Genomic DNA, 27,387 nt, shown 5'->3' on the forward strand with positions numbered 1-27,387 from the left:
GCACACCTTAGCTTGTGCATGCGCAGGGCAACCCACACTAGCATGCTGGCCTCCCTCCAGGGCTGGGCAGTGAGAGGTACTTCTGGGGTGAGATGGGGAGGGAGAGAGTCCAAGGCCAGGTCCTCACACCAGGCCCAGCCTCAGGAAAAGGGCCTTATGGGAGAACAAAGGTGAGCAGTTAGGGAATAGCAGACCCCAACATACCAGCAGCCACAGAGAGCCAGCTCTGCTGGGAGCCCAGCCTGGGAGTGTGAGGGGAGTCCCAAGGAGGAGCTCAAGGTGTCAGGAAGGAGGGGACAGACTTAGCCTTACAGATAGGGGTGCCACTGCCAAATAAAATGCCTTTGCCTAAAATAAGGGGATGGGGGAATGATTGCTAAGCAATCCTGGGAGGCAGGAGTGATCCCAAACGTCAGAAAATCCAACTGCAGTCTATTTGGTTTTGGAGTCCACTCTGTCATTCGGGGTCTGCTGTGGCCTGACATTTTCAGAATTAGCTTTGAAAGAGAAGAGTCTGTGTGGAAGGGGAAATTGATTCAGTATTAATAAATAGCATCAGAAGGTCTACAAAGTGGGAAGTCCACACATGACAAGCCAGAGTTGGCGGCTGTGCTGTGGCCACCTGAGGCACTGGGACTCCTGAGACCATGGCCCTCTGGTTTTCTCCTCCTGCTCAAGCAAGGATTCTGGTTCTGGGCCCTCTCTTCTGTCCAAAGATTCTCACTTCTTCTGCCAGGGCAAAGGTTTTGAATCCAAATGCCTTCAGACATGAATGTGTGAGCAATAGGGTGTGGTGGAGCCTGTGGCAAACTAGAGAGTGCCTAAAGGTATTCACTGAGAAAAACAAAAAAAATTTTTTTAAATACCTTACTGGCCAAACAAATCAAATCTGCTAGCTTAGGCCTCTGGTCACCAGTTTGAAACTCAAATAGCCTAAGAGATGAGATGAAAACAGACACCAAATCAAAACCACCCACGTGGATTCCATGCATACATGCGTGTGTACACACACACGCGCGCACACACATACCTGTATTAGCACTCTGGGCACATTAAAGAGTAAAATTGTTGCTCCTTGCACAGGTAGCGGACCCAATACGAATGGATTCCCATGAGCTGTGAAGTTGGCCTCAAGTACATTTCCCCTCCCTGTTCCCTCCAGGCCCAAACACCTCCCACCCAGACCCCTTTGGACTCACTGGCCCTAGAGGCTCCATACTGAGTCCCAGTGAATGAAGACATGGTTAGAGGGAAGGACTGCCTCTAACAGTCCCCTGTGCCAGATCAGAGACCTTCTTAGTCAGGCTGTGAATTTAAAGCCAGGGGCATCTGGGGCGGCTGAGAGTACTAGGTGGATTTGTGTGGGGAGAGGGGAGAGACCATGGGTGACTGAGAAGAGACAGCAGCTACAGAGACTGTGAGACTCGGGGCCATGAGCCGGAGAGAGCTTGTGCCCACCCTTGTGTAGAACTGCCCACCTGGCCTACAATAGGAAATGCTGTCTTGGGGTCATAAAAGCCTGGGAGTGGCCATCTAGAATACTCCACTGGTCTCACCCCTTCAGGAAGAAGGAAGAATGAAGAAAACTAAAGATACCAGGGAAAGGTTAGTCCAAAGGACTAATGGACCACATCTACCACGGCCTCCACCAGACTGAGTCCAGAACAACGAGATGGTGCCCGGCTACCACCACTGACTGCTCTGACAGAGATCACAACAGAGGGTCCTGGACAGAGCTGGAGAAAAATGTAGAAGAAAACTCTAACTCTAAAAGAAAGACCAAACTTGCTGGCCTAACAGAGACTGGAGAAACCCTCAGAGTATGGCCCCCGGACACTCTTTCAGCTCAGTAATGAGGCCACTCCTGAGGTTCACACTTCAGCCAAAGATTGAACAGGCCCATGGAACAAAACAAGACTAAAGAAGCTCACCAGCCCTGGAGCAGGAACTGGAAGGCAGGAGGGAACAGGAAAGCTGGTAACAAGGAAACCCAGGGTTGAAAAGGGAGAGAGTTGACATGTCGTGGGGTTGTTAACTAATGTCATAGAACAATGTGTGTACTAACTGATGAGAAACTAGTTTGTTCTGTAAACCCTCATATAAAGTACAATTAAAAAAAAAAGGAAAATGCTATCTTCCAGGCTGGAAGTACCAAGGCTTAGAAAGCATGGTGACCTCTGCGGAAGTGGCAGAGAGCTGGGAAGCCAGAGAGGCCTCAGCCCTTGTGTCCCCTGCAGCTGAGGCTGCCCCACAGCAAGCACAGGCTCTCCCCGGGAGCCCTCCACCACCACTCATCCCCACCTGGGCATGGGGAGAAGGATGTGGGAGGTTCTTGACTTCCAGAAGGCCAGATCTTAGACATGGAAGGAGAGAGCCCATACCTTCCTCCCTCAGCCTGTTCGTCTGTCTGGTGAGTGCAGAGGGTCAGGGCTCTTTCCTCCTGCTGGTAGTCTGCCCTGGAGGTCTGAGGGTGTGGGGCCAGGGGATGTAGTACTGCTCCGACCTGCCACCAGGTGGCAGAAGAGAGCACCATGCCCACCTCCCCTTGCTCACATAAGTGAGAGCAGCCTGGCTGAAGCAGTTTCTCAACATCCCTTCTTCCTGGGCATCCTTCTTTACCCACTAACTAGCTCAAGAAGGGTGAGCACAGGTTCACAGAGCAGTCCAGAGGGAGGCAGAAGGGACCTCGAGAACCCAGGAGTCTGAACTTGTGCTGGTGCCCAGTATGCCAAGGTCCTTGTTCTCACAGGCTGAAAGCCCCCTACAGATCTGGAAGCAGGATGGTGGATGCGCTGAGGATGGCCTTGGGGCTATTGGCGACAGGACTCACCCTGGCCAGATCACAGATTTTTACCTCAGCTGCTGGGCAATGGCTTTAGGATGACATCTAGACCCTATTCCCCTCAGACAGCCTCCTTTCTGCTCAGACCACCAAGTTCTGCTCCAGGAAACTGTCCTGAAGTTAAGAAGAACCCCCGTAAAGGGGGTTCCCACCCCACTCCCACTCTTCCATTCTCTTCTAAACACAGGAACCTTGAATATATCCAAACCCTGCCTTCCTCCTCCAGGAAGCCTTCCCCAGCCAGGGAAGGATCTGGTATACTGGGTAGGAGGGCAGGGATAGGAGGGATTATGTGGAGAAGGGGAACAGGAGCGGCTGAGGAAGGAAAGGCGGCATTGTGGCAGCAAAGAAGAGAACCCCACACATATACGTGTCTCTCTGTGGAGACCAGGCTCTCACAGGCTCCAAGGAACCCACTGGGGGTGGAAAGATGGAAAGTGGAAAAAACAAAAGGGTTCAGAATAGAAACCTGCTCAGAGGTGTATGAGCTAGTTGAGAAAAAACACCAAGATGGGGGCACCAATCTATGGAGAGGTACTCACCCATCCACCGAGGGGACCTCTCTCTCTCCCACCCCAAGTCAGAGTAGCTGAATGGAAATGAAACAAATGAAAGAAGCACACGGTGGCAGGAAATCCATACATGCTTGTTAACTGAAACAGGAGGGTGTAATGGGAAGAATTCTGGCCAGAGAGGAAGGAGACTAGGTTTTAGTCTCATCTCTGGCGCTATGAAATTTGTGAACTTGAAAAAAGTCACTTTGTCTCTTTGGTCCTTGATTTACTCATCCTGAAAATGAGGGGTTTGGCCTAGAAGCAGGGATAGCAAGTGGAGCTACCTGGAGCACTGTGTTTGGAAGAATGGGGAAGTGGGGAAGGATCTGTGATTGATTAGCAATGTCTGCCTCTGGCATAGGAATGAAGAGTAGGGGTAAGTATGCCGTGTATTTGTAAAGTCTAGGAATTATCTCTAAGTCTCCTCTATTCCAGTGCTCTAAGAGTTGATGACAACACTGCAAGAAGCAAAGTGTGGAACTAGAGTTAGATGGCTTTAGCGACTGCCTCCAACACAAGCTGAGCACAGCAAGTGAAGGTTTGCCTCCTGGCTGTTTCCCTACCTCCTTTTTCAGGGAGTCTTCAGAATATCAGGCCTAGTGAAGGGCTTCCATCAACAGAGATGGCCTACTGTAAAGGAACTTGAGAATCCAATGTGGTGTGTTCAGTTGTCACATCCAATATGGTGTATTCCATGGAGATCTCTGAATTAATCATGGTGTATGTTGGGGTACCTTCCCAATGCACAAATATAGTAAGCTTAATAGGAAACATCCCCACAATGGGAGTTCCCTCACAGTGTAATGTTGTATAATCAAATGGTGGACTCCAAAAAAACCACCTTCCTTTATAAATAAGATGGTGTGTTCCAACAGGGAATTGCTTCACAGCATGGCATTTGCAAGTGGTGGTGTCTTTGGTCCACCAGAAGAAGCTGCTCCAGCTGAGGAGAGGAGTCCAGCCTTGGGCTGGGGGGTGCCCACAAGCATCCTGGAGGTTTTCAGCAGGACTGTCCACTGAAAGTGGGGCTGTTCATGGAGGAGGGATGGCAGTCCTGACCCAGGTTCCTGGCTCAGTAGCCATCCAACCTCTGGCCACATCCTACAAGTAGGTCTCCTTCTCCCCAGCTATTAGGCCCTCCTTGGTTGAGGAGGGCCTGCAGTCCTGGCTGGCACCACCATCCAGATACAGATGTTGCTTGGGCTGTGGCAGGCTCGGATCAGGGGCAATGAGCTGTTGCAGGCGCTGTGGGGAGAAGAGGCAGTGAGTGGGTGCTATGGGCAAAGAGGCAAAGACATCTCCCCAGATCTGTATCCCCAGGGCCCAACATGGGGCAGCTTGATACAATATGAATGAATACATGAATAAATACTTTAAGAGAGAAGAAGAAATAATATAGTTAAGAGTATGAACTGCCTAGGTTTCAGTCCTGGTTCTGCTACTGACTACCTGTGTGATCTTAGGCAATTCATTTAACCCCTCTGTGCCTCAATTCCCTCATCTGCAAAATGAGGATAATAATAGTACCTTGTTGTGAATATTAAATTAGTTATGTCAAACACTTAGAACAGTGCCTAACATGGGGTAAGTGCTCAGTCAGTGTCTATTTTTGTTATTATTATTACTATTACCATTATTATATGTTTTATAATTATCTATCATTTTTCTTGTTATTAGTAGTAATACCATTACTGTTGTTGTTGTTATTATTCAAATGGGTATGTAGCAGACATTGCCACTTAATCAATGCACGATCCATTCTCAACTCCCTTCTCCCTCGTTACCTTCCACGACAGAGGCTGCAAAGTCTGAACTTTCACTTTTCCCAGCTTCTCCTGGGCAATGAGACATAAACAGAATTCTGCTAGAGACTCTCAGGAAAGCTTTTATGACAAAAGGGAAGATATGTCTGGTGCCACCCCCCCACCCAGCCTCCTTTTCCTGCTTTGAATACAAATGTGATTACTGGAATGATGACAGCTATCTTGTAACCAGGAGGTGATAAGCATGATGGTGAAAAGCCAACATACTCAGGGTTGGAGGTGCAGAAATATAGGAAGAGTCTAGTTCTTGATGACCTCTATAAGCATCTGAACTAAATGGCAGCAGTCCCCATCTCTGGCCTTCTTGATATATGAGGGGGGAGGGGGAAGAAAAACCTATTTGCTTAAACCATTATAGATTGGGTTTTCTGTTACTTGTGGCCAGACAGATTCTACAGATATAATGTCTTTATGGGGTGCTGGCTATAGCTCCTTCCAAGAAGGAATGTTCCAAACTTTGAACAGGGAACCCTTTGCATGTGGTTTACAAACCAGGGTTAAGATAAGAAGTCAGGAGCCTGAATATAGGATAAACTATAATGGTTGGTTATCAGTCTCCCAAGAGCAAGTGATACATGTCTGGGTCCTTGATGTTCTTGTTTGTAATTTAGTTTTCCCCTTAACCCTTTGACATGTTAATCTGTTTAGCCTGCCCAGATAATCTGGTGGGTCCCTTCTAGTTCTGAAGGTCTGAGACACTAGGATTTTGAACCTTCCTAAAAACAAAGCCATTGGCCATGTCGTCAAGACAATTCTCCTTTAAGAGTCCATGAGACCAAAGGGCTGCCCCACACTCAGAGTATGTGTTTGCTCCCTGGGCCCCAGCTGTGGGTCTTGCCCCAAGTCCAACCTTTCTCAGTAGTCACCTCTCCTAGCCACCTACCTTCTTGAAGGAGCCCTGGGTCTTCAGGAGGGCGATGAGGATGAAGACTGGGACACAGACCATGGAGGAGAGAGCCAAGAACCAGCCAATGAAGTATCCCCAAGAGGGGTACACGTAGATGTTGTTGTATTTGAGAGGTGTGTATTTGCTCAAGGAGAAGAGGAATGTGGCCTGGAATGGAGAAGGGGTAGATGTGGATGAGATAAAGATCTGTAACACCCTCTCCTGAATTACTTAATATCCAGTGACAGAGGACAAGTTAAATACACTGTGGTACATCTATAAGATGGATTGACAAAAGCCATTGTAAATCACGGGCCAAGGTATCACTCACGTCAAGGATGGAGACAGGAGGAGATATAAAGGAAGGGGGTGGAAGGGGAGAGCTTAACGAAGACAGACAGGAAGAGACCAATAATTGGGAACTCAGGCAGATGGGATGAGGTACTGTGAGAAGGGAATGGAGCAGGAACCAGAATAAATGATAATGATAGTAAAGCAAACAGATGGATTAGATGGCCCCAGAGGAGACCGGCAGGACAAGCCCAGAAGAGGGAAGAGACCAGTCCCATAATACAGGCATCCTTTCCTGCACCTCACTGAATCTTCTGGAGGCAGGAGGGAATGGAGGCATAGGTGGATGGGCACATACCAGGCAAAGTCCAGGGGTCAGGTAGAGCCAGGAGATCTTCACTGCAGGCCATGGCCGGTAGCCAATCATGTCCTCAATGTTGTCGTAGAAACGGTCTGCCCCTGACAAGGCAAGGGGGGAGGAGGGTGAGAACAGCTTCACGGGTATTTGGGAAGGATTCATATGGCTTTGGACTCTTCCCCACACCCCCAATTCTGCAATGGGAAACTGGAACAGGGCACAATGACTGAAATGGATCCCTGGCACCCCAGCCACAGGGTAGGGAGTGGGAGGGAATGGGGCCACCATTGAGCCCTGTGTCCCTCCTGTAAGACTTCCTGTCTCCCTGTCTAACGATAAGACCACAACTGCCCCAAACACAGAGAAGTGGTGTGAATAAAAAATAAGATTCTAAAGCTACACAAATGCTCATTGTTTATCTGTACAGCAGAGATTCAGTTTCAAGTCAAGACAGCAAAGCAGTGAGGGTCTCACTACTTAAACATATCACACTTAGCTCAAACACGGCTAGAAAGCTACTGGGAATGGAACAAAGGTCTCGATTCTAGGCTCCAGAAGAACCACCTCTGAGTTTCCAACGAAGTGTGGTAAGAGAATTGATTTGTGTTCATAAAAACATTGGCAGGTTTTGTTTTGTTTAATGTCCTTAGGTTTCCACATTTGCTCTAATTCCAGGCAGAGCCAGCATTCTAAGTAGTAAAGACGCTTCGAAGGCCCCTCTTACCCCCACCAAATACCTTCCCACTGGTCACTGGTGCATGAAATCCCACCATTAGAGAGTCACTCCTTTCTTCTAATTCAGCCTCAGTTAAAACCCAGCTACTGCTGAGTGAGTACCTGTATAACACCTTAAGGCTTATCAGACACATACACCTTACTGTGATTGAGTTTATCAGATCCTCTCTAAGAAGAAGCTTTCAAAAAGAGTAGGGGGAATCAGAAAGGCATCAGATGCTTGAAGGGAGAAGGTAGGAGACATCTTCAAGGAAGGGAAAGGACGCCAAATAAGAAGATTCCTGTTCATGGCTTCTCCTGAGCCCTGTGACGTGGTACCCACTTATCCTCTCTGCCTTGCTCCTTGTGACATTGGCATTGTGTTCTCCTACCTTGGTGCAGTGGAGCCAGACAGACCTGGGGGACAATGACAGCTCCTCCACTTACTAGCTGTGTGAGCTTAGGAAAGTGACCTAACCTCTCTGAGCCTCATTCTCCTCCCTGTAAAGGCCTGTTGTGTGGATTGTGAAATGGCTTGCGACACAACCAGCACAGTGCTTGACACGTAGTAGACGCTCAGTAAATAAAGGTTTCTCCCCCTCTGTCATTATCAAGGAAGTCCCTGGGCGGTGCAAATAGTTAGTGTGCTCGGTTGCGAAACAAAAGGTTGGAGGTTCCAGTCCACCCAGCAGTATCTAGGAAGAAAGGCCTGGTGAGGTACTTTTGAAAAATCAGCCACTGAAAACCTTATGGAGCATAGTTCTACTCTGACACATATGGGGTGGCCACGAGTCGGAGTCGACTCAACGGTGACTGGTTTTACTGTTATCAGGCATAATAATATCACAGATATTATGGCATTCAGCACCAAACCAAAAATCCACTGCTGTCAAGTCGATTCCGACTCATAGTGACCCTACAGGACAGAGGAAACTGCCCCACAGGGTTTCCAAGGAGCGCCTGGTAGATTTGAGCTGCCGACCTTATGGTTAGCAGCCGAGCTCTTAACCACTGTGCCACCAGGGATCTCAAGCATCAGTGATTGGTTATTCAGCACCAAAGGTGACAAGGCTGTAGATCTGATGTTGGTGGAAGTGCTGGTTCAGCTCAGTATAAGAAAGAAATGCATGACAGTGACAATGGAAAAGGCTACCTCAAAACCGCAGGAATGAACTTCCTGTCAGTGGAGGTATTCAAAGTGTGAGGGATAACCTAGTTGTTGGAAAGGGGATGTGGGAACTTGTAGAGGACCAGACTAAGGAGTCCTGAAGATCCCCTCTGATCAAGCTTCTCACTGATGAAGGGCCTTTCGCATCTTATTATCACCCTTAGTCAAGGAAATCAGTTTTTCGCTATCCCAACTTTGATCATTTGATCATTACAGCATTCTACCTGCCGTTCCCAGCGATAGACAAAATTCCCAGCAGCGAGACCCAAAACAGCAATACGAAGATACCAGAGGGCAGGGCACCCACCTCTCATCCTGAAAAATCCTGCCACTTGCTGGGCCTCAGAGGTTCTTCTCCCACCCCCTCCACCCCCTCATCCTGCTTTCCCACCCCACTTACCATACACCCAGCTGATGCAGATCACCTCAAACACCGCCAGGAAGAGCAGGCACATGCCACTGGAAGCGTAGTAATCAAACAGCTGGAAGATGTACATCCCGCCCTGTGGACGGGGAGAGGGGGAAGCTGAGGCCTTGGCCAGCGGGGGCAGAGGACACGCTCCCACCCTCAGGAGATGGCAAAACACCCACTGGAGTGCCGTCCTGCCCAGCCCATGAATGAATGGTAACTTCTACAGTTCTGAATATACAGTGAAATCTGTGAGAGCCCAAACTCGATGGAACTGCCTTGTCTTTCCAGGTCTCATAAGTTTTCCGCCTTTCACAGGGTACAGTCTTACCACTTTTCTATTGCTCGTTTTAGTGGAAAATATTTGCGTTTCCCTTCTCTGACAAGTTTCCACCTTACACAGATTCCAGCTTTCGCAGGTTTTATTGTAACATGGGTATATGTGAAGCAGCCCATTTCTTGCCTCTAAAAGGCCTGTCCTTGCCCCCAGGCCCTTCATTCAGCATCATGTCAACAGTTTCTGACGCCTGCATGGAAATCGGGGGCTGTGGTGCACGGATTGTTCTGCGTGCCCAGCATCTCGTCTCTTGGAAATTGGCACCACCTCACTCTCAATGTGTTTCTTTTATGTCCCTGCTCCAGGCCTGACACTTGCCTGAGCTCTTGAGAAAAGGCCTTCTCTTTCCTGTGGGGTTGGTTACATGGCAGAAGTAGGCTTGGTACTGTATCAGCCTTCTCTACCGCAGGAGGCAAACCTGCCCAAGAACGAAGTTCCCAGAGGAAAGAAAGAAGATAGAGAGGAGCATTCCTGACTAAGTCATTGGAGCAACTGGATCCAATCACGCCTGAAACCAAAATATCTCTAGGCTTTTCAGTTACCTGGCCCAGTAAATTCCCCTTTCTGATTAAGCCAACTTGCATTTCGTTTCTGTCACTTACAATCAAAAAAGATCTAATTAATGCAGGTCTATTTCATTGGGTGGTCCCTACAACCTTGCTGTGAGGGAGACAGGCAGATGTCAACATGCCCATTTAGCAGATGAGGAAACCGTAGCTTTGTGGGTCAGTGTCAGGGCTCAGGTCAGAGCCACAGTGATGTGGGGTCCTGTCCCCATGGCTCCCTCACCCTGGAGACCATCTGCAGGCCACCCAGCAGCTCACCTCAGTGACTAGGAAGAGCCCCATCAGGTAGCACGCCACCGCAATGCCCAGGATGAGGAGCTCTCGCCGCCCGCTTTTCCGGAGCTGCCTGGGGAACATGTCCACGGAGGCCGTCACCAGGCACTCCACACAGACAAACTGTGGGCAGGAGGGGCGGGGGGGTAAGAGGGATGTGAGGACAAGTGTTCGCCCCTTCTCACTCAGATTCACCTACTGATGCACAGGAGTGCAGGGAGGGCACAGAGGGCCGAAACTGGGGGTGGGGGGAGAAGGTCTGGTGTGAGGCCAGACCACTAGTGGCCACATCTTCACAGTGACTGCAGAGGAGATAATGTTCTGTCACCAAGGGGTGACAGAGGGTGCCGGGTCAGGGTTGGCTTGAGCCGAGCAGCGGAAGGCATGGAAGGAGGCTGGTGAAGACTTTGGGAGGGGCATCGGTACATGGGGAAGGGTCAAGACTGTAGAAGCAAAGGTAGTAGCTCCCCCCAGAAGAGGGTCTCGAGGCCTGGGGTCATCCAACCAACCCCAAGAATAGCCTGGACAGCAAAGAGGACCTTGGAACTAACAAACAGGGAAAATGGAATGGAAAAGGAAGTAATGCCAGGAAATGCAGACACTGGCAAGAGGGTCACCAGGGCAGGTATAGGATAGAGCAGGTGGGGCAAGGTGACGTACCTGGCTGTCCAGCCCTAGGAATATGAGCATGATGAAGAAAAGACAAGACCAGAGTTGGGATAAGGGCATCATAGTCACAGCCTTGGGGAACGCAATGAAGGCCAGACCAGGACCTGCCAGGCACACAGCACAATCAGGTGAGCTCCAGGGCACTCCTGCCCTCAGGTAAGAGCCCTCCCCCGCAAACACTCTGTGTGTGTGCGTGTGTGTCTGTGTGTGTATGTGTGTAGGATTCAAGAGGTCATAGGGATTCCATCCATTATCCTGCTCTTCCCAGGTTCTGGGGAACATACTATTGGTTTATCTCTTCATCTACCTATCCATGCATCTGTGCACAGAGCTGTCAGTCATCCATCCTGCTCTCCCTTCTCTCCTCACTCCCTCCCACATTCATGGAGCCCCTGTTTGGTGCCAGACATGGCTCCCATGCTAAACAACAACAACAAAAAAACCATTGCTATTGAGTTGATTCTGACTCAGAGCGACCCTATAGGACACAGTAGAACTGCCTCATAGAGCTTCCAAGGAGTGCCTGGTAGATTCGAACTGCCAACTTTTTGGTTAGCAGCCATAGCACTTAACCACTATGCCACAGGGCCCATACTAGAAGGTTCAATTACCCACCTTCTGGGCCTCCTGCCTTCCTGTAGGAAGGACTTAAGTTCTCCTCCCTCCTCCCTCCCAAGGTTCCAGACAGCAAGGTGGCACCTACCTGACTCAGCCACTTCAGAAATGGGCACCCCCTGCTCCTGAGACATAAAGCCCAGGATGGAGAAGACGACAAATCCCGCCACAAAGCTGGTGCCACTGTTGAGGAAGCAGAGAGCGATGCAGTCCCTGTGGAGGTGGGGTGCAAGTAGATAAAACGGAAAAGAAGGGAAAAAGAGAAAAGAGGAAAAGAGAAAGAAATCAATCACAGGAGAAGAGGCCAAAAGACAGTAAGAGGGTAAAGAGAGATGGGGGGAAGGTAAAAGGAGAAGCACAAAAAAGAAATGGGAGATTGAATGGGAAGAAATAGATGATGAAAGTTTGACACAACTTGTGACTTCCTGCTTAGATCATAGAGGCCAGGTTCACCCCTCCCACCCCAGCTGCCCAGCTCTTACCTGTAGCAGTTGTTGTGGTACTTGTTGTAGCTGCCCAGGGCTGTCAGGCACCCTTGGCAGATAGCAAAGGAAAAGAAGATCTGGGTACCAGCATCCATCCACACCTACATAAGACCCCAAGAAATGGTAACAAGAAGGTGAAAGAGAGCCCACAGAGGCCTGGAGCCCCAGGGAAGGGGTGAACAGAGATTCGGACACATCACTCCACAGTACCGACCTGGTCCCCTTGGGGTTCCCTTATGGCTTCACGCCTATACCCCAACTCCCCATTAACTTGTCATACTCCTGCCTAGACAGTGACCTCACAAGAAGGAGATCACTTACAATCAAAAGAGACCTAATCAATACAAGTCTATTTCATTAGGTAGTCCCTATAACTTTGCTGTGAGGGAGACAGGCAGATGTCAACACGCTCATTTAGCAGATGAGGAAACTGTGGCTCTATGGTCAGTGTGGGGGCTCAGATCAGGGCCTCAGTGACATGGGGCTGTGTCCTCATGGCTCCCTCACCCTGGAGGCCAGCCTGTAGGCCGCCCAGCAACAGCTCACCCCTTAACTTTGTTTCTGTAGGCAGTTAACCAGTCACCCATTGAGTTGAGTCGAGCAGATTCTGCCTTGTGGTGACCCGATGTGTGTCAGAGTAGAACTGTCCTCCACAGGGTGTCTAATGGCTGATGTTTTGGAAGTAGATCACCAGGCCTTTCTTCCCAGGTACATGTGGGTGGACTTGAATCTCGAGCTTTTTCTGTTAGCAGCCAAGCACATTAAACATTTGCACCACCCAGGGACTCCTGAAGCCACTTTGTTTTTGTTTTTGTTTTTGTTGTTATTGTGTGCAGGGATGGATTACCCAATAAGCAAGGTAAGCACGTGCTTCGGGAATCAACAAAATGGGCAACAGTTGTCCCAAGCAAAGACCCACAGATGCCAAGCAAACAAGACACAGGGAAAAACAAGTGCCGCAGTGGAAAGGAACTGTCAAGGCATTAAATGAAATTGATACCAGCTCCACTGTGTGAGAATGTGCTGGCTGGAAATAAACTTCATGCAGGGTCACGAGGGTGTCCATGCACAAGGCCCCCACCACTTCAACACCTTCATTGACATCTGTCTCCTACAGTCCCCTCCTGTGTAATTGAAACTCCCTATCTTGGTGAGTCTCTTGGGAGAATACTATTTCTTTCTAATAAACTAGAGGTGGAGGTGGACTGTTCAGCTTAACTCTTGCTGCTTTCGCCCACTAAAAATTTTATAATCCAGTTCATCTCATTCCTCTAAAATGGCATACGCCACTTTTGTGTTCAATTGCTAATATCATAAAAAATAGTCGCATTTAAAAAGACGTTACATCGTGGATAGCTAAGACACACACACACATGCATATATATATATATATATATATATATATATATAAATAAACCAAGAACTAAACCCGTTGCTGTCAAGTCAATTCGGACTCATAATAACCCTACAGGATAGACTAGAATTGCTCCACAAGGTTTTCAAGGAGCGGCTGGTAGATTCGAACTGCTGACCTTTTGGTTAGCATCCAAACACTTAACAACTGTGCCACCAGGGTCCCATGCACATATATATATACACACACATATATGTGTATATATGTATATATGTATATATGTATATATGTATATATATATATATATATATGGTCGCTATGAGTCAGAATTGACTTGACGGCAGTGCGTTTAATATTTATATATATATAAAACTCACATATCCCATCCAAATGAGTGAGTAAACAGAGGAGGGGACACCACAGATTATCAGTGTTTAGGGCCCTCACGTGCCTTAATCCGGCCCTCGTTGTGTGCCATGGAGTCGATTCCAACTCATAGTGACCCTATATGACAGAGTAGAACTGCCCCATAGGGTTTCCTAGGCTATAATCTTTATGGGAGTAAATCTCCAGGCCTTTTCTCCCACAGGGTGGCTGATGGGTTCCAATCGCCAACCTTTCGGTTTACAGCTGAGCGCTTAACCACTGTGCCACCAAGGCTCCTTGTAAACATTTAGTAAGCACCAAATACAGGCACCCAGAGGTGTCCAAGATCTGTCTGCAGGGCAAGCTAAGACAGTCACCACCACTCATCCAACTAGCACAGTGTACCGCAGGCAGCTAGGACCTGGGGGCTAAGAGGCGACTTCATTAAAATACAGGGAAAAAAGCACAACAACTCCAAAAGAACAAAGAATGTGATCAGTGAAGTCCTAGAAAAGGAAATACAACTGGTCCATAAATCTATGGGAAAATGCCCAACCTCACCAGGAGTCAAAACAATAGAATTAAAATAACAAAATGATACCACTTTGGCCTATTCCATTATCAAAGATTAAAATAAATTATAATTGAATCTAGCAAGGGCCTTGCAGAAAAAAAAAAAAAAAACGCATTATCATGGAGTTGATTCTGACTCATAACGACCCTATATGGCAGAGTAGAATTGCCCCATAGGGTTTCCAAGGAGCAGCTGGTCCTTTTGGTTAACTGCTGAACACTTAACCACTAAGCCACCGGGGCTCCTGCAGAAAGAAAGGTATCCTCTCAAACACTGATGATGAAAGTCTACATTTCTCGAAAGTCAGTACATATCAAGAACGTGAAACTGTGCACGCTCTTGGACTTAGTAACTCCAGATCTAACTACCACCAGGAAATAATCAGAGATGTGGTCAAAGACATGTACAAGATGTTCGTTGCAGCTGTATTTACAATAGTGGAAAGACATACACCACCTAAATGTCCAAGAACAGGGGGAAATTACAGGATAACACATCCACTACGGTGTAAGCTCCAAGAGGGCAAGCCCCGGGGTCTATTTTGTTCACTCCCCCACCTCTGGCACTAGAATAGTACATTTACCAGTTGCCATGGAGTTGATGCCAACTCATGGTGACCCCATGTGTGTCGGAGTAGAACTGTGCTCCATAGGTTTTCCAATGGCTGACGCACCTCTGGGTAGACCTGAGGGACCTCCGAGTGGACTTGAACCACCAATATTTTGGTTAGCAGCCAAGCAGGTTAACAGTTTGGACCACCCAGAGACTTCCACTAGAACAATACCTGGCACTTAAGGGGTCCTTGATCCATTTTTGTGGAAAGAATGAATGATGAATAGAAGAAATATTATGCAAGTGTTAAACCTGATGTTTACAAATAAACTTAATAACATAGAAAATGCTTAGGGTAATATTTAAGTGAAAAAAGGATACAAAACTCTGTATCTCTCTATATGTGATTATCTCAACTATGTTAAAATGCACACACACCACCTGGAAAAAAAGTTGGAAGGAAAGATACTGAAGTTCTGACAGGGATTATATCTGAGTGATGTGATTATAAGAGATTTTTAGTTCCTTTTTCACAATGTTCTTCTATGTTATCTAATTTTCCTACAGTGGGCATCTATTGCTTTTAAACCAAGAGAAAAGCAATAAAAGAGTTCCAAAAAGTCTGGGTCTGGTTTTGGGCAGAAGACATCTGGGGAAACGATCCCTGGCACAGTACCAACCTGGGGGTCCTTGAGGCGAAACAAATCTGGCTTCAGATAATAGACGATGCCCTGATAGGCTCCGGGAAGGGTGATAGCTCGGATCAGTAGGATAATCAGCATCAGGTAAGGAAACGTGGCCGTGAAATAAACAACCTGGGGAGGAAGCCAGCCAAGGTCACTCCTGGTGGGGGCACAGCAGCCAGGAGCTGACGGGGAGTCTCCCGCCGTCATCCTGTCACCCCTCCTCAGGCAGCATGAGTCACACCTAGCTCAGGGCATCCAACATCTCAGAGACGCTGAGAGGGGGTGGGCACGTGAAACTTTCCACACCTTCCTTTACACATTCCAGTGGGTCTCATGCTCCCCAGCAGAGCCAAGTATGAGATACTCATCAGCAGGGGAGGCGGGAGGAGAAGGAAGGACAGGGAAGGGTATGAGTTGCCAGTCCATAACATTTCAAAGCCTATTTTTAAATCTAGAGCCTGGTCTGCCTTAATCTCTTACCCTGGCCGTGCTCCCCATGGCCACAGTGAGGGTGGGACTTCCCCGAGGGTAACCACATTGGTACTGTGATCTGTGGGGAAATTCAGACAGTACTTTTCCAGGCTTAGGGCTTGGGGAGCAGCAGCAGCCTGAACTCTGGCAAACACGGGTGCCCTGGCCTCCTGGGCACAGGAAGGGTGTCCCACTCTGCCTCTGTCCTTACCGGAGTTAGAAGCACTATCTGTTGTTATTATTATTACTATCACTATTTTTATTGTGAGTGTTACTATTATTATTAGCACAATCCAGGGAAGGGAGAGGCTGCTGCAGGGACACCCTAGATGTATGGCTAATCACAGAAGTCAGCACCCTGCCCATCCCCGGCTTTCAAAAGTAAGAAGCATCAGTCTCAGATTGCCTGGTTGGAAACAATGTTCAAATCTGAATTCTCTCTATACCAAACAAGCCAACTGTTGTCTATCCTTGGTGAGAATCCCTTCAATGACAGGGAACTCGCTACCTCAAAGACAGTTCTGTTTGGTAGTTTGTACTAAAAATGGTCTTGATGTGTATACAGATACAGATTCAGATATAGACAGACAGACACATATATCAAAGAAACTAGAAGACAATACAGCAAAAATTAACAGGGATGACAGATTTGACGTGCCGCCACGCAGATGGCTTGTACAATGATCAGCTCTGACAAGTAGGAATGTGTGTGACTTTTATGTTTATCATTTGCTCTGTATACTACTTATGTAAATAGGTTTTTAAAAGTCACATTGAGAAGAAAGCACTTCCTTGTATTGAGCTAAACTCTGCCCTTCATGACTCCCTGGTCCTCACTGTATGTCTCCCCAGACTGCTCTCTTTTTCAGTTCTCCAGAGGGACTCTGCAAATGTTGCCATGGACTCTGGGGGCCACAGAAAGCTTACGAGGAGCCAGAATACCTCACCTTGCCCGTGGACTTGACCCCCTTCCAGATGCAGAAGTAGCAGATGACCCAGGCGAGCAGGAGGCAGAGGGCCAGCTCCCAGCGCAGGGCCCCCAGATCGTGGATGCCCGAGGTGATACCCAGGACCCGTCTCCTAAGGGGTTGAAAAAACTGAGTAACCAGTGAGAGGCTAAAGAGGACAGCTTGCCTTGGTTACCAGGTCACCTTATTTTTAGAGCTGACCCCACAGATCTCATACTCCATGGCTTTCCTTTCCCCCATCCCTACCTCACCTCCCCCGTGGCTATGCCATGTTCCCGCCTGTGGTCTGAACGCTCCTGGCTGTTAGAAGACCAAATCACAGTAATCCCACAGGTAATTTGTCTTTCTAACTCATTCAGATTTCTCTGTTGCACAGAGAGATAAAGAAAGAGAAGATGAGGGTGGTGGGAATGTATGAATGAATGTATGGAGAATGGATATTTACATGTGCAGGTTGATAAGCAAATACATGGGCATCAAATAGGGAGGTTGAATGTGTGTTAGTATCTAAAGATATGTATGGAGGCAATAGAAATGTGTGTGTGTAAGACTGTAGATGGGCATGTTTGTGGGTGGGTACCTCTGAGGGTGTATGTATGTGAGTGTAGGTGGACACATGTATATGGGTGGGTGTGGAAGGGAAGGTGTAGTAGACATGTGTCAATGCAGGTGAATGTGTGTGGGTTTTAGGTAAGTGTAAGGATACAGGTAGACTTGTGTGACAATACAGGTAGACATGTGTGAGTGTGGGCGGATACGAAGGTGTAAGTGGTCATGTGGGGGGTGTGTGAGTATAAAGTTTGCCAATTTCTGTAGTGTAAATACTCCCACTTTGGCTGAGTTCAAGCTACCAACATGATATCACTGAGCACAGAGCTGGGAAGAAATATGCATAATTGGCTCTCTTGAGCCTGTACAGGCTGATTTCTGAACACCACTGGACATTTATGGGTAGATGAGGTGGATGTGGGTGGATAAGTGTGGGATGGGGTGGATATTAGGGTGAGGGTAGACACCTGTGAGAATGAATGTAAGTGGACATGGATGGATAAATGTGTGAGTCTAAGTGTAGGAAGTGGGAGTGGATATGTGAGTGTTCACTCACCCCTCAGTGATATATGTGGGCATGGGCGTGGGTGGTGGGTAGGTGCTGAAAAGCATGCATAAAAAATCTTAAACTTGCACCCCAAGTCCCAGGGCTCAGACATCCACAGTCCTTCTGTTTCGGGCACCCTGGTATTTGGCAACCAGGCCCAGCACTTACTCCCAGAATTCCATGACAGGCGAGGTGAAATTCTCAGAGGGTGTCATTGTGCTGGCTCCTGAGTGGTTCAGAAAGTCCATGCAGTGCTCTGTCAGGGACAAGATGAAGCAAGGCGTGTATTGGCTAGGAGCAAGGCCATCCTAGTGGCCCCCAACCCTCTGGTCTTGCAACCTGGTGGTTTCCACATCCCCCATATCCCACACAACTCCTTATACCTTCACATCCACCCACACCCACACATCCACCTGTACTCTCACACAAGTCTACCTGTACCCTCACACTTACCCACAGGAGCTTCCTTTAGAGCCCCCACTTTCCAGAGTATCCGGAGTTGGCAGCTTCAGGAGTTCATGCAACCAGCCTCACCTCCCATGTGGCTTGCACTGCTCTTGGTCGCCCTAACCTGGCTGCTCTTCTGACCACCCATCCAGCCTCTGACACAATTCAAACCTCAGATCCAATCGCCCCCTCGCAGATTGCTAGACACTGGCCTAATTTCCCATCCATCCCTGTCTCTCTATCCTACAGACAAGTGACTAAGGCTTTGTGCCTGCTCTTCCCCTGCCTGGAATGCTGTTCACATAGCGAGCGCCTTCTCATCCATCCTTCAGCCCTCATATAGCACCTTCCCTGAGCAGCCATCTCCCACAACCTATCTAAATTATTTCTCCCTCCCATTGTTTTATAATTACTGCATTCTCATTTCTTGAACTCATCACAATTTGTAATTGTTTGGCCTATTTGTCTATTTCTACCACTAGACTGTACGCTCCGTCAGGGTAGGGCCCATGTTGCCCTTGCTTACCCTTGGATCTCCAGCACAGCACTTGGCACGTAGTAAGTGCTCAGTAAACATTTGTTAAATGAATGAATGAGTGGCTGTGTAACACATTCACAGTTCCACTGGGTTTCACAACCACCTCCTGCTAGTGGCTGGTCTCAGGCCCCACAGAAAAGTCAGCCAGCAAAGCTGGCACCAGAGCCCACATAGTTTGGCTTTGGGGCAAGTTCTGTTGTGTGCTCCTTCATTGTTTTGTCATTGCCAGCCACCATAGGCCGAGCCCCACGGGGCTGAAACAACGGATACCTGTATTCCAGGAATTGGTGCAGGTCGTCCAGGGCAGCTCAGAGGTGAAGGAGCTGAACAGGTAGAAAAGGGCCCAGGCAAGGATAATGATGTAGTAGATGTTCAAATAGGATTCAATGACCACAGACGCCAGACCAATGCCTTCCGAAGGATGGCGGGGGGGGGTGGAGGAGGAGAGACAAGCGATCAGTGTTAGTGGTAACAACAACGAAAGTCACACAGAAGTGGCCTGGGAGGGTGTTGGGTGCTACACAAAGAGAACCACAAGTGTTTATTTACTGGTGTGAGAAGCCATTCACAGCATGTTTCTAAGTAAGAACAGGTTACGGAATATTATTTTATATATTATTCCTTTTTTATAATACACATTTGCATGCATTTTTTTTTTCATGAGAAAAACTCTGGAAGGATATTACATATTCACCAGGAAGTTAACAGTGGTTGTCTAAGTGATGAAATTCCAGTGGATTTTTAAAGTTCTTCTTCTCTTTGCCTATCTGTATTTTCTAGTTTTTCTATCACAATCATGTATTACTTGTAATACATGAGAAAATGTAATATGGAGAAAAGATTGAAGCTGTCAAGGATATCATTTTACTTGGATCTACAATCAATGCCCATGGAAGCAATAGTCAAGACATCAAACGACGTATTGCATTGGGCAAATCTGCTGCAAAAGACCTCTTTAAAGTGTTAAAAAGCAAAGATGTCACTTTGAGGACTGAGGTGCACCTGATCCAAGCCATGGTATTTTCAATCGCCTCATATGCATGCAAAAGTTAGACAATAAATGAGAAGACCTAAGAGGAATTGATGCCTTTGAATTATGGTGTTGGCAAAGAATACCGAATATACCGTGAACTTTCAGAAGAACAAACAAATCTGTCTTGGAAGAAGTACAGCCAGAGTGCTTCTTAGAAGCAAGGATGGCAGGGCTTCGTCTCACATACTTTGGACGTATTATCAGGTGGGAGCAGTCCTTGGAGAAGGGTATCATGCTTGATAAGGTAGAGAGGGTCAGTGAAAAAGAGGAAGACCCTCAAGGAGATAAATTGACACAGTTGCTGCAACACTGGGTTCAAACACAGCAACTATTGTGAGGATGGCCTAGGACCAGGCAGTGTTTTGTTCTGTTGCACACAGGGTGGTTATGAGTCAAAGCCGACTCAATAGCACCTGACAACAACAACATCATTACTTGTATGATAAAAAGGGCCAGAAAGAATAAAGGAGTGAGTAGGGATAAATTGGAAGGAATCAGTAGTATAACAGAAAAAAAACCAAGACGAAACCAACCAGGAGGAGGATGTGGTCCCTGCTGACAAGAAAGGAGCCTGATTCAGCATCGAATGACATCTCGCCAGGAGAAAAAGGAGCAAGAATGCCAAGAGGTGTAAAATTTGCTCTTCTATTTTAACACTTATCACGAAGTCTCATGGTTAGCTGTGTATGCTGTTTCCTCAGCGGAAACGTATTTGGGGTGGGAGAGAGCAAAGAGAGGAGCAAGGCCCCCCTCCCGCCCCCGCCAATGTTTTACAAAAGTGCAATCTTTTCGGCAGTTATTTTAAAAGCTGTATGCTGCCAGGTCGGTTTTTACTCCCGCGGTGTGAAAGCAAGGCGGTGAGAAGGTGCGGGCGCGCCCACCACCACGGGTAGAGTCCGGGAGCGAGCGCAGAGGCCCAGTCCTTTTCCTTCCTCTGTCCTGTGAAGTCGATACTCAATAACTATTTAATGGACTGTTCGAGAACAACCAGTCAGCCTGAGGGTTTGTCGAAAAATCAATGCTGACTATAAACAAAACCACCCCTTTGCAGGGCGAGCCCTCCCTAATTGTCTTTTCTGATGGACCTGGCAAACCCACACTCCTCGACTGGGAAAGGAAGGGTTTCCCTGCTCAGCGTCTAGGCCTTTGAGGGACCGGAGCCCCCAAGAGTCTGCGGTGACCGAGGGCAGGCGGTGGTTGGCAGGATGGTGGCGCAGCCTTGGGTTTGGGCCTCAGGAGGGAAGTTCGTTGGGGCTGGGATGGCGGGGAGGGTCTCTGGGGAGCTGGCGGCCGCGCCAGGCCGGATATTTAGAGCGCGCACACAGACACACAAACACGAACAAGCGCCCACTGTACCCGCCGCCCAGAACGCGCTGTGCTCCCGACCATACAAGGTGGGAGGCGGGGAGCAGCCGGCACAGAGGCGGGGAGTGTGGGGGGTATCAGCCCCTGTAAACACCGGGGCCCCGGGAGGAGGGAAGGAGCCAGGGCCTGAGCTACCGTCTGTGGTAGTGATAGCTGGGGGAGGGGAGGGGGCAGTCCCCCCAACCCCTACACCTATTCTCAACACCACTGCCCACCACTCAGCCACGTTTTGGAGAGTAGGAAGGAAGCCTGTGACTGTAGATAGGTTGAGGAGGGAGGCTGTGGGCGCCCTCCAGGGTGTGTTTCTTGCAGGTGACTGTGCGCATAGGCTCACTGGGTGGGTGGAAGTGGGTTGGGGGAAGGCGGAGAGCAAGTAGTAAGCCCTCTGGGCTGCTGGACGGACATGAGTGCGCACAGCCTGAGTGAGCTTCTCCCTGAGATCCCAGGCCATGGGGTGCTCTGCAACTTGGAAAAGAGGGAAGGAGCAGCAATCCTCTTTCAGTCCCTCCCTAGGTCCCTATGAAATGCCCATCTTCTCAGCCTGTCCATGGCAGCCCCATCAGATAGTGCATGTGGCCCAGAGAGGACAGTGCCTGCTTGTGTGCCTGCCCACTGCTTGCTTGGACTTGGCAACTGGGCCCAGCCAGGTAGGACATTAGGCTGGGGTCCAGAACAGAAGGCGGGGAAGCTCTTCAGTACTCCGGCTAAGGCTGCAGAGCTCCCCACAGCTCTGAGTGCAAACATGGGTGGGCCAAGCTTCACACTGCCTAGCCCCTCACTGCAGCCCCTACAGGGGTCCCATGGATACCCTAAGAGGTCAGCTGAGCCCCAGGGCTCCAGGCATCAGCACCAGCCTAGCCTTGCCCTGTCTCCAGTCAGTGGCCGTGTTCCCATCCTCTGCAGGAGCCGCTGTTGCCCCCACCATGCCCAGCTCTATCCAACCTGCTCAGTTTGGCCCCCTGTCTGGGGGAACCCAAGAGGGTTCCTCAGGGACTGGCATGAGGGAAGAGTCCTCTCTCCATTTCAAATCTGCAAGAAACACCTCAGGGACAAGGAGACCCACTGGCCCCTAGAAAACTGGTAACAACCTAGAGGGGTGGTTGGGGGAAGGCTACCCCAAGCTGCTCTCATTACTGGCAACAAATCCATAAAAAGAGAGGCAGGAGCTGTCCCTAATAGAAAGGTAAAGAGCTTTCCGCGCAGGTAGATCTGGGTTCAAATCCTGGTAAATGACCTTATTTTCCTCATCTATGAAGTGAAGAAAATGGGGTTATTGGAGCATTAGATGAAGAAATACATGTAAATTGCTTAGCATAAGCCCTGGCATATAGTAAGGGCTTCACAGATGTTAATCATTAACATCATCATTACTATTATCCTACACCTTGGAGGCTCCTCTGGGACACTGCCATCTACTCAGTAGATTTTCCAAGGAGCTGATGAAAAGTAAGCTTCAGGACTCCTCACTTGCAGGGACTCCTTCCAAGGATCCACACCTAATTTTGTATTTGTAGTTTTGTATTGTTTTTCTTCAAGAGTGCCCTCCTCTCCAAGTTTTATAACTTTGGGTCCCTCAAAACCTGGATCTGAATTAACAAGACCAAAAGCTGCTTCTTTGAAAAAATTAACAAAATTGATAAACCACTGGCCAAACTGAGAAAAGAAAAACAGGAAGCAAATAACGCGAATTAGAAATGAGATGGGCAATATTACAACAGACCCAACTGAAATTAAAAGAATCATATCAGATTACTATGAAAATTGTATTCTAACAAATTTGAAAACCTAGAAGAAATGGATGAATTCCTAGAAACACGCTACCTACCTAAACTAACACAGAGGTAGAACAACTAAATAGACCCATAACAAAAGAAGAGATTGAAAAGGTAATCAAAAAACTCCCAACGACAACAAAAAAAAGCCTTGGCCTGGATGGCTTCACTGAAGAATTCTACCAAACTTTCAGAGAAGAGTTAACACCACTACTGCTAAAGGTATTTCAGAGCACAGAAAAGGATGGAATACTCCCAAACTCATTCTATGAAGTCAGCATATCCCTGATACCAAAATCAGGTAAAGACACCACAAAAAAAGCAAATTACAGACCTATATCCCTCATGAACTTAGATGCAAAAATCCACAACAAAATTCTAGCCAATAGAATTCAACAACATATCAAAAAAAATGATTTACCATGACCAAGTGGGATTCAGGTATGCAGGGATGGTTCAACATTAGAAAAACAATTAATGTAATCCATCATATAAATAAAACAAAAGACAAGAACCACATGATTTTATCAATTGATACAGAAAAGGCATTTGACAAAGTTCAACACCCATTCATGATAAAAACTCTCAGCAAAATAGGAATAGTAGGAAAATTCCCCAACATAATAAAGGGCATTTATACAAAGCCAACAGCGAACATCACCCTAAATGGAGAGAGTCTGAAAACATTCCCCTTGAGATCAGGAACCAGACAAGGATGCCCTTTATCACCACTCTTATTCAACATTGTGCTGGAGATCCTAGCCAGAGCAATTAGGCTAGATAAAGAAATAAAGGGCATCCAGATTGGCAAGGAAGAAGTAAAAGTATCTCTATTTGCAGATGACATGATCTTATACACAGAAAACCCTAAAGAATCCTCAAGAAAACTACTGAAACTAGTAGAAGAGTTCAGCAGAGTATCAGGATACGAGATAAACATATAAAAATCAGTTGGATTCCACTACACCAACAAAAAGAACATCTAAGAGGAAATCACCAAATCAATACCATTAACGGTAGCCCCCAAGAAGATAAAAATACTTAGGAATAAATCTTACCAGAGATGTAAAAGCCCTATACAAAGAAAACTATAAAACAGTATTGTAAGAAACCAAAAGAGACCTACATAAGTGGAAAAAACATACCTTGCTCATGGATAGGAAGACTTAACATTGTAAAATGTCTATTCTATCAAAAGTGATCTATAGATACAATGCAATTCTGATCCAGATTCCACTGACATTTTTTAATGAGCTGGAGAAACAAATCACCAACATCATATGGAAAGGAAGGAGGTCCCAGATAAGTAAAGCATTACTGAAAAAGAAGAACAAAGTGGGAGGCCTCACTCTATCTGATTTTAGAACCTATTATACCACGAAAGTAGTCAAAATAGCCTGGTACTGGTGTAACAACAGATACATAGACCAATGGAACAGAATTGAGAATCCAGACATAAATCCATCCATATATGAGCAGCTGATATTTGATAAAGGCCCAAAGTCAGCTAAATGGGGAAAAGACAGTCTTTTTTACAAATGGTGCTGGCATAACTAGATATCCATTTGCAAAAAAATGAAGCAAGACCCATATCTCACACCATGCACAAAAACTAACTCAAAATGGATCAAAAACCTAAATATAAAATCTAAAACAATAAAGATCATGGAAGAAAAAATAGGAAAAACATTAGGAGCCCTAATACATGGCATAAACAACATACCAAACATTACTAACAATGCAGAAGAGAAACTAGAAAACTGGGACCTCCTAAAAATCAAACACCTATGGTCATCCAAAGACTTCACCAAAACAGTAAAAAGATTACCCACAGAATAGGAAAAAGTTTTTAGCTATGACATTTCTGATCAGCACTTGATCTCTAAAATCTACATGATACTGCAAAAACTCAACTACAAAAAGACAAATAACCCAATTAAAAAATGGGCAAAAAGATACGAACAGGTACTTCACTAAAGAAGACATTCAGGTGGCTCACAGATACATGAGGAAATGCTCATGATCATTAGCCATTAGAGAAATGCAAACCAAAACTACAATGAGATTCCATCTCACTCCAACAAGGCTGGCATTAATCCAAAAAACACAAAATAATAAATGTTGGAGAGATTGTGGAGAGACTGGAACACTTATACCTTGCTGGTGGGAATATAAAATGGTGCGACCACTTTCGAAATCAATTTGGTGCTTCCTTGAAAAACTAGAAATAGAACTACCATATGATCCAGCAGTCCCACTGCTTGGAATATGTCCTAGAGAAATAAGAGCCTTTAAGAGAACAGGTATATGCATGCCCATGTTCATTGCAGCACTGTTTACGATAGCAAAAAGATGGAAGCAACCAAGATACCCATCAACAGATAATGGATAAATAAATTATGGTATATTCACACAATGGAATACTAGGCACAGTGGTGAATCTGTGAAACATTTCATAACATGGAGGAATCTGGAAGGCATTATGCTGAGTGAAATTAGTCAATTAGGCAAATATTGTATAAGACCACTATTACAAGAACTTGTGAAATAGTTTAAACAGAGACGAAAATATTCTTTGATGGTTACAAGAGGGGAGAGGGGTATTCACTAATGAGATCGTAGATAAGAACTAGTTTAGGTGGAGGGAAAGACAACACACAGGACAGGCGAGGTCAGCACAACTGGACTGAACCAAAAGCAAAGAAGTTTCCTGAATAAACTGAATGCTTCGAAGGCCAGCGTAGCAGGGCGGGGGTTTGGGGACCATGGTTTCAGGTGACATCTAAGTCAATTGGCATAATAAAATCTATTAAGAAAACATTATGCATCCCACGAGTGGCACCTGGGGTCTTAAACGCTAGCAAGCGGCCATCTAAGATGCATCAATTGGTCTCAACCCACCTGGACCAAAGGAGAATGAAGAGCACCAAAGACACAAGGTAATTATGAGCCTAAGAGGCAGAAAGGGCCACATAAACTAGAGATTACATTAGTCTGACACCAGAAGAACTAGATGGTGCCTGGCTACAACCAATGACTGCCCTGACAGGGAACACAACAGAGAACCCCTGAGGGAGCAGGACAGCAGTGGGATAAAAAATGCAGACCCCAAATTCTCATAAAAAGACCAGACTTAATGGTCTGATTGAGACTAGAAGGACCCCGGTGGTCATGGCCCCCAGACCTTCTGTTGGCCCAGGACAGAAACCATTCCCGAAGCCAACTCTTCAGACAAGGATTGGGCTGGACAATGGGATAGAAAATGATAGTGGTGAAGAATGAGCATCTGGGATCAAGTAGATGCATGAGACTATATGGGCAACTCCTGCCTGGAGGGAAAATGAGAAGGCAGAGGGGATCAGAAGCTGGCCGAATGGACACGAAAATAGAGTGGAGGGAAGGAGTGTGCTATCTCATTAGGGGGAAAGCAATTAGGAGTATACAGAAAGGTTTTTTTTTTTTTTTTTTGATATGAGAGACTGACTTGATTTGTAAACTTACATTTAAAGCACAATGAAAAAAAAAAAACCCGGATCTGCCCTGATTATACTTCTTTATACTGCCCCCCACCCCCACTCGGTAGCTGATGAGTGTAGATGAATGAATGAGGCCATGGTTGCTTAGGGAGTATGAGGTACAATGGAGGGGTGTAGGTAAGGTGATGGCCCCATGCATGGAGCAAAGACCTAGGCAAGGAAGGATGTGGGAGAATGCCCACCTTGGAAGAGGGGGCAGATCTTCCTCCAGGCTGTGACGCTCCCTTGGCTGGTGTATTGGCCCAGCGCCACCTCCAGGAAGAACACGGGGATACCGCAGGAGAAGAAGAAGATGAAGTAGGGGATGAAGAAGGCTCCTGTGGAAGAAGGGAGAGGCAGCAGGTAAGGCAGGAGCTTAGCCACATCGCAGCCTCTTCTTCAGCCTTTCCCAATTCAGCCCCGGGGTCTCTCTCACAGAGACCTGTCCTCCACCGCCCACCACCTTTAATTTCCTTCCTCACACCTCCCAAGGACCTGAGTCAGCCTTCCTCCTATCTGTGAACTGTTAGGGGGCTAGACAAGTAGAGGTGGAAAGTTTCTGAACCCTACTCAGGATGGAACGGACCTTTGAAGGGAAATGAGTGAAAATCTTAGTATATGCACTATTTATTTTCTAAATGTGCTTTACAAGTCTAGTCA

The 27,387-nt window shown here is 47.1% G+C and overlaps 1 protein-coding gene across 6 annotated transcripts in view; it reads right to left on the minus strand.

Moving 5' to 3' along the window:
- Window positions 1-868: 868 nt before the first annotated feature.
- The window catches only part of SLC6A12 (solute carrier family 6 member 12), a 38,165-nt gene continuing 11,646 nt past the window's right edge, over window positions 869-27,387 (minus strand). For 5 of the 6 annotated variants that reach the window (XM_064284748.1, XM_064284747.1, XM_064284750.1 and 2 more), the window contains 13 exons: window positions 26,931-27,065; window positions 19,313-19,453; window positions 18,226-18,313; window positions 16,941-17,073; window positions 15,517-15,651; window positions 11,988-12,091; window positions 11,594-11,718; window positions 10,882-10,994; window positions 10,207-10,344; window positions 9,037-9,139; window positions 6,755-6,855; window positions 6,103-6,273; window positions 871-4,641 (listed from right to left, as the gene is read on the minus strand). In XM_064284748.1, the coding sequence (XP_064140818.1) occupies window positions 4,498-4,641; window positions 6,103-6,273; window positions 6,755-6,855; window positions 9,037-9,139; window positions 10,207-10,344; window positions 10,882-10,994; window positions 11,594-11,718; window positions 11,988-12,091; window positions 15,517-15,651; window positions 16,941-17,073; window positions 18,226-18,313; window positions 19,313-19,453; window positions 26,931-27,065 (1,631 nt within the window). In that variant the 3' untranslated portion in view covers window positions 871-4,497. Of the gene's footprint in view, window positions 4,642-6,102; window positions 6,274-6,754; window positions 6,856-9,036; window positions 9,140-10,206; window positions 10,345-10,881; window positions 10,995-11,593; window positions 11,719-11,987; window positions 12,092-15,516; window positions 15,652-16,940; window positions 17,074-18,225; window positions 18,314-19,312; window positions 19,454-26,930; window positions 27,066-27,387 lie in introns of all 6 variants that reach the window. The other variant, XM_064284752.1, reaches the window with a different exon arrangement.

Source organism: Loxodonta africana, chromosome 4 (assembly GCF_030014295.1).
Source record: "Loxodonta africana isolate mLoxAfr1 chromosome 4, mLoxAfr1.hap2, whole genome shotgun sequence".
NCBI lineage: Eukaryota > Metazoa > Chordata > Mammalia > Proboscidea > Elephantidae > Loxodonta > Loxodonta africana.